Below are 11,372 nucleotides of genomic sequence, written 5' to 3'. Positions count from 1 at the left end.
TACAAATATTAAAAGAATTCTTGAAATTTTTATTTATCTTTATTTTTCAGATAAATTCTACTGAAATTTTGGAGTATTCATCAGATAGTGGAAAAGAAGATGATACAGAAAATATCTTATTTATTGATTCAGAATCTCCTCACAAATGCAATATAAATTTTGCATCCAATTCAAAGCAAGTTTTAGAGAACCCAGAACCCTGGATGAAATCTACAGAGACCATTTTGTGTACACCCCCAAAAAAGATCAATAAGTTTCCTAGGCCTCCAGAAGATTCTGCTAAGAAGAAGAAGCCTATAAGGTTTAATTATGTTTTTTTATTTTTTTCCATTTTCATGCAGTTTTTTTCTTTTCTTTAAAACCTAGCGTAATACTGCGAATATAAAAAAGTGAGGAAAAATATACTCATAGAGTATAGGAATCTAGGAAGGTTAACAGGGAAGAGAAGAAGGGAGGAGAGGGGAGCAAAATTTAATAAATAGCTATTATGCTATACAAAAGTCTTATTAGAAATTGTGATTGATTAATTAGTAATTGAAATTAACAATAAAATGCCTGTGAATGAATAACCAATATGATTTGTGAAATAAATTTTTGAAAATTTATAGTCTAGGAAACGCTTCAGGATAGTTGTATTCTCTCTTATAGAGAGAGTCACTATGAGTCAGAATTTACTTTAGGGGACACAACTTATGTGAGAGAAATTTCTCTACTTGTCATGAGTTAGTTAGAAATTAATCCTAACTTGCTTTAAAGATTTACTTGGAAGAGGTTTAAAAAAAATTGTAAGAGGTATCCTGTGAAAAAGAATATTCTGGCCTGAAATGGAAAAGAATATCCAGTAACTAAATTGTTATTATTAAATTACTTGTTTGGAAAAAAAAAATGACAGCATATAATTCTGAGTTCAGTAAGCATTTAACAAAAGCTTAGCTTCTTAAAATGATTTATAGAATTTTTTTTATTCGAATTCAGTGTTCACTCTTTAACTTAGAATAAGCATGTTGTTATTGTTATGTGCCGTCGAGTCATTTGTGACTCATAGCAACCCTATGTACAACAGCCCTAAAGCCTGCTCTATCCTGTGCCAGTTGCATTGCCTCTGACACACCCATCCTGATTACCCCAGTCACTGAATCAATCCACCTCACAGAGGGTCTTCCCCTCCTGCGCTGTCCCGCCACCCTACCAAGCATGATGTTCCTCTCCAAGGACTTGTCTCTCCTTACAACATGTCCAAAGTATGTCAGACGAAGCCCCAGAATCCTTGCCTCCAAGGGGTAGCCTGGTTTAACCCTCTCCAGGATGAATCTGTTTGTTTTCTTGGCAGTCCATGGTACATTCAATACTCTTCTCCAGCACCACAGCTCAAAGGCATCAATTCTCCTTCTATCCTCCCTAGTCATTGTCCAACTCTCTGATGCATAAAAAGTGATTGCGAAGACCATGGCCTGTATCAGGCGCATCTTAGTCTCCAGAGAGACACCGTTGCTCTTGAGTACTTTAGAGAGGTCCCTAACAGCAGACTTTCCCATCGCAATACGTTTTTTGATTTCCTGGCTACTGGTGCCAAGAGTGTTGACCGTAGAGCCAAGCAAACTGAAGCTGTGAACAATCTCAATCTCTTCGCCATCCATCCTGATGCTATCAATTGGTCCAGTGGTGAGAATCTTTGTCTTCTTGACATTGAGTCTCAGTCCATATTGAAGGCTGCAGTCCTTGACCCTCTGCAGCAAGTGCGTGAGATCCTCCTCAGTTTCAGCAAGCAGGGTTGTGTCATCTGCATAACGCAGATTGTTAATAGATCTTCCACCAATCCTGACGCCACACTTCTCCTCATAGAGCCCAGCCTCTTGGATAATCTGTGCATACAGATTGAAAAGGTATAGAGATAGGACACATCCCTGGTGCACACCCTTCCCAATACATGACAATTTTTCTTAATGGGAATTTGTTTGGTTTATTAATCTCTTTTGAATATTAGTGTTCCAGGTGATGAGTTAAATAATAGAAACAAATCATGGTTCTTTTTCTGTAATCATTTAAAGGAGAAAATAGAAATCAATATAGACCAATGCAATTGACTGTGAAGACAAATGATAGAAATGCAAAAAAGTCAAGAGCAGAGTGATATGCACAAGACTCAGATTGATGTGTATATGGAGAAGTAGAGGGACATCCATGTTTGTAGAATGTCAGGTTTGAGGAAAGATTACAAAGCTGGAGTATAGGAATTGGATCCTGCAGAGGAAAGTAGCACTTGAAAATTTAATTTAACATGTTGCCTCACACTTTTAAATTGACGACCATGCTTAGAAACACATTTTGCTGTCATTTGTGGTAACGTGTTAAGCACTTTTAATTTATTATATAAGAAAAAGATATCCTGCTCATGTGTAATACAAGAACTCTTTGCTTTTAAATCAAAACAGTAAAAAATATAATGAAATATGTAAAGAACTTAAGTTAGAAAGTCAAAAGAAAAGAACACTTTTGGGATTTTTAAAGCTGAAAGAACTGAAAAACAAATTGAAACCTCAAGTTGTAATGCTGTAATATGTCTTTGAGAAAAATCTTGAATGAAGCGGGAAGCATCAGAAGATGGAAAGGGAAAAACAGTGCTTACAAAATTTATAAGTAAACTATTATAAAATAAAAATTTTATTTCAAAAGAAAAAAAGATGGAAAGAGTACACAGAGTCACTGTACCAGAACGAATTGGTGAGCAATAAAACATTTCAGGAAGTAGCATATAATGAAGAACTAAAGGTAATGATGGAAGAAGTTCAAGCTACATTGAAAGTCTTGGCCAGAATTAAAGCCCTAGGAATTGATGGAATAACAGTTGAAATGTCTTAATAAACAGATGCATCCTGGACATGGTCACTAGTCTGTGCTAAGAAATTTGCCTAGAAAATACCCATATTTGTTACTATCCCCTTAGAAAAGTAATCCAACAGATCATGGGAATTATCAGTCAATATCATTAATGTTACATGCAATTAAAATCTTTCTGAAAGTTATTTAAAAATCATTAAAGCAGCACACTGACAGGGAACAGTCAGAAATACAAACTGGATTTAGAAGAGGTTGTGACAGGAAGAATATCGTTGTTAATGCTGATGTGAGATAGATCCTGGCTTAAAACAGGAAACACAAGAAAAATGTTTAAGTGTATTTTGTTGACTGCAAAAGCATTTTACTTTGTGGATCATAAATTATGGATAACATTTATAAGAATAGGAGTTCTAGAACTTAATTGTGCTCATGCAAACCTACAGAGACCAAGAACCTGTTGTCTGAACGGAGGGGGGCGGGGAACAGCATGGTTTAAAATTATGAGGTTTGTGTCTAGGTAGTGTCCTTTCTTAATACCTTTTCAGTATGTGTGCTGAACGAAGCCGTACTGAACAGTAGTTCGTTTGAACTAAATGAAGAAGAATGTGGCATCAGGAATGGGGACTCATCCACAACCTGCATAGGGCAGATTATTACTTGCAGAAAATTAACAAGAGTTAAAACAAAACTTGCTGCAGAAGATTAGAGACCACAACCTTCAACATGGATTATATCTCAAGACTAGGTAAACAAAACTCACCACTGGACCAATAGGTAATTATCTTGATAGGTGCAGAAAAGATTCAAGCTGTCAAAGATTTCATTTTACTTGGATCTACAATTAACAGTCATGGTAGTAGCATTAAGAAGTCAAGTGATGTGGATCTCTGTTCTTTGATCAACAGAAAGCCCTCTTTCCTTGTGCAGCCTCAACCATATCCCTGAAGGATGATGGTGAAGGCTGCACTGGACTCCTGGTCAACAGGGCTGCTTTTAACTCTGGCAAAATGGATGGTTTTGCCATCAGTAACCCTTTCATTGACCAGCTTCTTGGACTTTATGTTTCAGTATGATTCCACTCATGGCAAGTTCAGTGACACTGTCAAGACTGTGAATGGGAAGCTTGTCATCAATGAGAAAGCTATCACAATCTTCCAGGAGTGAGATCCTGCCATCATCAAGTGGGGTGTTACTGTTGTTGAGTGTGCTGTGGAGTACACAGGTGTCTTCACAACCTTGGAGAAAGCTGAGATTTACCTGCAGGATGGTACCAAGTGAATAATCATCTCTGCTTCTTCTGCTAATGCCCCCATGTCTCTGATGGCTGTGAACCATAAGAAGTATGACAGCTCTCTCAAGATTGTCACCTGTGTCTCCTGCATCTCCAACTTCTTGCTTGGACCCGTTGGCCAAGGTCATCCATGACAACTTTGGCATCATAGAAGGACTCATGACCACAGTTCATGCCTTCACTGCCTCTCAGAAGACTTTAGATGGCCTCCTCTATAGAGCTGTGGTGTGATGGCCAAGGAGCTGCCCAGAGCATCATGCCTGTGTCTGCTGTACTGCCAAGGCCATGGGCCAGATCATCGCTGAGCTGAATTGGAAACTTACTGGCATGGCTTTCCATGTCCCCACCTCCCTTGTGTCAGTCAAGAATCTGACCTGCCATCTGGAGAAAGCTGACAAATATAATGACATCAAAAAAGTAGGAAAGCAGACATTAAAAGGACCCCTAAAGGGCATCCTGAGATACACTGAAGACCAGATTGTCCTCTGTGACTTTAACAGTGACACCAGCTTTTCCACCTTTGATGCTGAGATTGGCATTGCACTGAACAACCACTTTGTCAAACTCATTTCCTGATACGACAGTGAATTTGGCTACAGCAACAGGGTGGTTAACCTGATGGTTCACATGACCTTCAAAAATAAGAGCCCCTTGGACCACCAGTCCCAACAATAACACTAGAAGAAAGAGACCCTCAGGTGCTGAGGAGTCCTTGCCCCAGCCCAATCCCCACATAGAGAATCTCACATCCATGATTCAGTTTCTATCCAGTCCCACAGAGAAAGGGGGGGGGGCTGAGAGGGTCCTTCTTGTCATGTACCTTCAATAAAGTATGTTGTTGTTGTTGTTGTTATGTGCTGTTGAGTCAACTGTGACTCATAGCAACCCTGTGTACAGCAGCTCTGAAGCCTGCTCTATCCTGAGCCAGTCTTGCTGACTCTGACACACTGCCCCATTGTCTCAGTTACTGAGTCAATCCATCTCATCCAGGATCTTCCTCTCCTGCACTATCCCTCCACCCTTCTGAGCATGACGTTCTTCTCTAAGGATCAGTCCCTTCTGGCCATGTTCCCAGAGTATGTGCCACAGAGCTTCAAAATAGTAGCCTCCAAGGAAAAACTTGGTTTTACCCTATCCAAGACAGACCTGTTTGTTTTCTTGGAAGTCCATGGTATGTTCACGATTGTTCTCCAGCAACACACCTGAAAGGCATAAATTCTTTTGTCATCCTTTGTCATAGTGTACTCAGCTAAAAAATAGAAATCAAAATATGTGTTCTATTAGGAAAATCTGTCAAAGACCTCTCCAAAATTCTAAATAAGGATGATGGTTTAAAGATTAAGGTGCACCTCACCCAAGCCATGGACTTTTTAGTTACTTCCTGTACAGTGGAACATTTGTTAGTGAATAATGACAGAAGAACAATTAGTGCCTCTGAATTAATAGTTTTGGACAAGAGTACTGAATATCTAGTGGACAGCCAAAAGAACAAACCTGTTTTTGAGAAAGTATAACCAGAATGCTCCTTAGATGTTGAAAGTTGGCTTCTTAACCTGTGAGCATGTTGTCAGGAGGAGAAAAACAAAAAAAAAAAAAAAATGCATCATGCTGGGAAAGGTGGAAGGTTAAAGAAAGAGAAGACCCTCAATACTGACTGTAAAAAACATATCAGAGCATATCAGAGATGGTGAGGATAATGCAGGATAGGACAAGATTCCTGTCTGTTGTTCCTGAGGTCACTATTAATCGTAGTTAACTTTATCATACTTAACTACACACCTAATCATAGTCAACATTATGATAGGTAAAGAAAGGATTGAAGCTGTCAGTGATTTCATCTTTCTTATGTCAACAGTTAACATCTTTGGTACCAGCAGGCAAGAAGTCAGGATACATCTTACATTGGGCAAGTCTGCTGTCAGGGAACTCTCCAAAATAATGAAGAGTGAGGATTTCGGTTTGAAGACTAAGGTGTTCCTGATTTAGGCCATGGTCTTCTCAATCACATGCTACATATCAGAAAGCTGGAAAATTAATAAGGATGACAGAAGAAGAATTGAGGCCTTTGAGTTGTGGTACTGGAGAAGAGTACTGAACATCCCATGGACTGCCAAAAGAACAAATAGATAGGTCTTTGGAAAAGTGCAGCCAGAGTGCTACTTGAAGCCTAAGATGGCAAAGCTTCATCTCTCATACTTTGGACATGTACAGAGGCGAGGTTATTCCTTGTTAAAGGACATCATGTTTGGGAATATGAAGTGCCAATGAAGGAGAGGAAGATGCTCAATGAGATGGATTGACATGGTGACTTCAGCAATGGGCTCTTCTAGTATTATCAGAAGGGCTTCCTTCTAGAATTGCTTCTACTTTACTTATTAGAGAATAATAGTATTAGGACAATTACTCATTCTATTGTTAGTCTTTGTATTTTCAGTCTTCTGCTCCTTGATTGCAGAGGCTTCCATCACTTTTGTTCCCTGTTTTCCAGAACATGAAGCATTTCTTGGTTCACAGATGGCCCTTGATAGGACAACACTTTTTCAATTGAATGACAACAATTTAATCAACAGGATAGCTAGATGTCTTTTATCAGCACTCCTCTGAGTCAGGTGTGTCAGAGCTAGTGAGGATGGCGCAGGATAGAGCAGAGCTCAGGTCAGCTGTTCATAGGTTTACTATGAGTCTTATTTGACAACACCTAACAACAACAACATAGGAAGAAGTACCACAAGGCAAAAGTAAGTAGTATAGGGTTTGAAGGAAAAAGTTTCAATGGAAAGAGTAAACACGATGATTAAGAGCATCAACAAATACATACATACATACATACATACATACATACATACATACATACATACATACAACATCAACTCAACAAACCCAGCTCACTGCTGTAGAGTTGCAACAGACTCATACTTGATCCTCTAATGAGCTTTCAGAAGCTGTAAATAGCACAGGAGGAGATGCCTGTCTTTCTCGTGAGAAGCTGTTTGTTGGCTTGATCCACCAGAGTACTGTGGCCTTTGTGGTAACAGCCCAACTCCCTATGAACTACACCACTAGAGCTCCCTTAATGAAGAGTACAGGTTCTGGAATCAATGTATTGTGTCAGCTGTGAACAAAAAGTAAGATGAAAACTGAGAGATGCCAATGGATTTGACATCCCGAAGTCTTTGTTAAGGCAATTTTAGTAGAATACAGGGGAGTAGGACTCTTGTAGTAGCACAAGCAATGCGTGAAACGTGAGAGATAGGGGCCATCTCTGCAGCCCATTCTTTTGAAAAGATTGGGTTAGAAAGTAGGAGAGAGGAGGTGGAAATAGTAGCTGATAACAGTTGCTTGAAAGAAATCAGGGCTTAAATACATTTGTGAGTAAAAGAGATATACTTCAAGAATGAGAGGAGTTACTGGGAGGAGAGAGAGATTGGAAATAATTGCTTTGCCAGTGTTCTGGAAAGTTAGGAGGATTGAGAAGATAAGCACATCCTGAGATCCTAAGAGAAGAGTATTCTAAGTAGACAGATTGGTTGTAAGATCTGGGGAATTGGAGGAAGCAAACTCAGTTGTTCATAACTATTCACCGTATTTCTTTTCATAAAATAAAACCTAAGGTCTTATGCCTGAGTGAAGAAGTTGGCATTTCACAATCAAAATTGATATTTGAACACTCTCAGAAGTATTCAGAGGAGTGCTGACAAAAGATATTTGGATACCTTATTATTAAATTGTTGCCATTCGGTTAAAGAAAAGTGTTTTCCTATCAAGGGCCTTCTGTGAAGGAATGCTTCATGTTCTGGAGTGAGAACAGTGAACAAAAGTGATGGAAGCCTCTGTGGTCATGGAGCAGAAGACTGACAATAGAACAATAAGTAAATTAGAAGCAATACTAGACGGAAGCAATAGTATAGAGGAAAGGTGGATAGAGAATGGTCCATAATAAAGGAGCACATTTCATTTTTAAACAGTAGTCTCAGGGAAATGTCTCAAAAGGTGACTGTTATGATTGAATTGTGTGCTCAAAACACCGTCGTACTTGTTGCTAACATGAAGTCATTTGGAGGGTAATTCCTAGTGTAAACTCTGATGTTGAGGACGACAGCAGTGGTGGTGGCTTTCTGGCAGCTCAGGACTGAAGTGCAAGTATTAAAGTCACCATGATTATTCAGAGGCTCTTCAAATTTTCCCTGTCATTTGATCAGCAGTCTCAGCCCATTTGCAGAGGAACATTGGTGGTACAGCAGTGGCATTTAATAAAGAACTTGATCCTATACAGAAACTTTTTTGTGGACAAGATTAGAGAATACAAGTCCAAACAACAGGCATCTGGAGGACCTGTTGATGTTGGCCCAGAATACCAGCAAGATTTGGAGAAGGATCTTTTTAAGCTTAAGCAAATGCATGGTAAGGGTAAAGCAGACATGAATGCCTTCCCTACATTCAAATTTGAAGATCCTAAATTTGAAGCTGTGGAAAAAGCTCAGTCCTGAAGCATTATGTAAAATTATTCATGTAATTTGTTATGGATTGATTGTACAATTAAACAGTAGTATCAAACATATTATTTCACAATTGTCAAAAAGCAGTAGATCCAATTCTCTTATTTGAATATACTGTTCTGAAAGAGTTCTAGAAGACTGTATTTCCTGACTGCAGCTCTGAACTAAAAATTTATTTGCTTGCTTGCCTAGATGTTGAGTTGATCAGGAAATCCTCCAGGTTGTGACACATAACCATCTCTTTGTCAGTAGCATCTAACAAAGTATATAACATGTTGTTGTTAGGTGCCATCTAGTCAAGTACAACCCAGAGCGACATTATGAACAACAGATTTGAAACCTGTTCTTTTTCTGTGCCGTTCTTACACTTCCAACACCCGGAGCCCATTGTGACAGTAACAGTGTCAATCCACCTGAATGATGGTCTCCCTCTCTTTTGTTGACTCTCCGCCTTGCCAAGTATGATGGTCCTCTCCGAAGAACAGCCCCTTGTAGCAACATGCTCACAGTATATGAGATGAAGCTTCACCATCTTTGCTTCCCAGAAGCACTCTGACTGCACTTTCTCCAAGACATATTTCTTTGTTCTTTTGGCAGTTCTTGGGGTATTCAAGACTCCTCTCACACCACATCCCAAAGGCATGAATTTTTCTGTTATCCTTATTCTCAGATGCATAGCAAGTGATAGAAAAACCATCACCTGAATCAGATGCACCTTAGTCTGCAAACTGTGTATAGCATGTTGTTGTTTGTTGCTATGTGCCGTCCAGTCACTTGCGACTCATAGCAACCCTATGTACAACAGCCCTAAATTCTGCTCTGTCCTGTGCCCATCTCATTGTCTCCAACACACCCACCCTGATTACTCCAGTCGCTGAATCAGTCCACCTCATAGAGGGCCTTCCCCTCCTGCGCTGTCCCTCCACCCTCCCAAGCATGATGTCCCTCTCCAAGGACTGATCCCTCCTTGCAACATGTCCAGAGTATGTCAGACGAAGCCTCAGAATCCTTGTCTCCAAGGAGCAGCCTGGTTTAACCCTCTCTAGGATGAAACTGTTTTCTTAGCAGTCTGTGGTATCCTCAACACTCTTCTCCAACACCAGAGCTCAAAGGCATAAATTCTCCTTCTACCCTTCCTAGTCATTGTCCAACTCTCTGACACATAACAACTGATTGCAAAGACCATGGCTTGTTACCAGATGCACCTTAGTCTCTAGAGTGATACCATTGCTCTTCGGCACTTTGGAGAGGTCGCTAACAGCATACTTTCCCATGGAAATACGTCATTTAATTTCCTGGCTGCTGGTGCCAAGAGTGTTGACTGTAGAGCCAAGCAAACTAAAGCTGTGAACAATCTCAGTCTCTTCACCATCCATCCTGATGCTACCAGTTGGTCCAGTGGTGAGAATCTTTGTTTTCTTGATATTGAGCCTCAATCCATATTGAAGGCTGTAGTCCTTGACCCTCTGCAGAAAGTGCTTCAGGTCCTCCTCACTTTCAGCAAATAGGTTTGTGTCATCTGCATAATGTAGATTGTTAATAGATCTTCCACCAATCCTGACGCCACATTTCTCCTCATAGAGCCCAGCCTCCCAGATAATCTGCTCTGCATACAGGTTGAAAAGGTATGGAGACACATCCCTGGCATACACCGTTCCCAATTTTGAACCATGCAGTGTTTCCTCGCTCTATTCTGATGACTGCCTCCTGGTCCAAGTATAGGTTTTGTATTCGCACAATCAAGTGTATAGCATGTAGCCGTTAATAAATGTTTACTGAATATATGATCTGATAACAAATAGAAAGACAATTAAACTGACTAGCCCATTGGCTATACTTCTAAGTATTAGAAACTGAGCCTCTAAGAATTTTTTTTACCTAAACTATTTACCAAAGATGATAAAGTATGTAATAGCAAGTGGTTATAATTCTTTGTTTCTGTATTTATCTCTGTTTGAAAGGGTTAAATTTTGAAATTTATCTTTTAACTAAATTTCATATATTTAAACAGAGGTGGGCTAGCAGAAAGATTAAGTGAACTACAGAATCGAGAGAGATCTGCCATTTCCTTTTGGAGACACCAATGTGCTGCTTATCAAAAGACACTTAAAGGTAAGGCTTCTGTAAATATAGGCTGTGGATAAAGAATATGTCATACATTAAGTATTTTTATTTTAAAATGTGAAGTTTATCTTCAGTATTTTCGAGGAATTCTGGTGGCCTAGTGTTAACAACGGCAAGCAGATTGAATCCTCCAGCTACTTTGAGGGAGAAAGATGGGCAGTCTTCTTCCATGCAATTAATTGCCTCTAAAAACCTGCTGGAGGTTCAGCAGTGAGTTTGTTCTAACTTGGCAATACATGAAAACACAACAAGGCTCATACTAAGAAATTGTTTTAAAAGTTGTGTTAGTTCTCACGGTGTTATTAATGATCCCCTTACCCCACTCACAGAGAAGTACTTGACACAGTACTTCCAGCAGTGAGCTCAAGCATGTCAGAGATGATGCGGATGACAGCATAAGATAGGACAGGGTTCAGTCTGTTGTTCATAGGGTGGCTATGAATCTTCTTCAACTCAGTGGCACCTAATCACAACACCACTCATGGATATAGGGAGTGCTTATGGCTTAGTGGTAAGGAGTTGCATTACTAACCCAAAGACACACCGTTCCAGTCTATCAGTTGGTTTTTGTTTTGTTTTTATTATTATTATTATTAATTTTAATAGACATTTACAGAAGTTTT

At 39.5% G+C, this 11,372-nt stretch overlaps 1 protein-coding gene and 1 pseudogene across 1 annotated transcript in view; both read left to right on the top strand.

Moving 5' to 3' along the window:
- SPIDR (scaffolding protein involved in DNA repair) overlaps window positions 1-11,372 on the top strand; it is a 404,690-nt gene that overhangs the window by 96,845 nt on the left and 296,473 nt on the right. The window contains exons 7-8 of the mRNA XM_006880525.1: window positions 51-301; window positions 10,637-10,737. Coding sequence (XP_006880587.1) covers window positions 51-301; window positions 10,637-10,737 — 352 coding nt within the window. The remainder of the gene's footprint in view (window positions 1-50; window positions 302-10,636; window positions 10,738-11,372) is intronic.
- LOC102848175 lies at window positions 8,284-8,616 on the top strand (annotated as a pseudogene).

This window comes from Elephantulus edwardii, unplaced genomic scaffold, assembly GCF_000299155.1.
Source record: "Elephantulus edwardii isolate Elephantulus edwardi_28Jun2011 unplaced genomic scaffold, EleEdw1.0 scaffold00008, whole genome shotgun sequence".
Taxonomy (NCBI): Eukaryota; Metazoa; Chordata; class Mammalia; order Macroscelidea; family Macroscelididae; genus Elephantulus; species Elephantulus edwardii.
The sequence above is the reverse complement of the archived record's forward strand: the minus strand, read 5'-3'. Positions and strand labels throughout refer to the sequence as shown.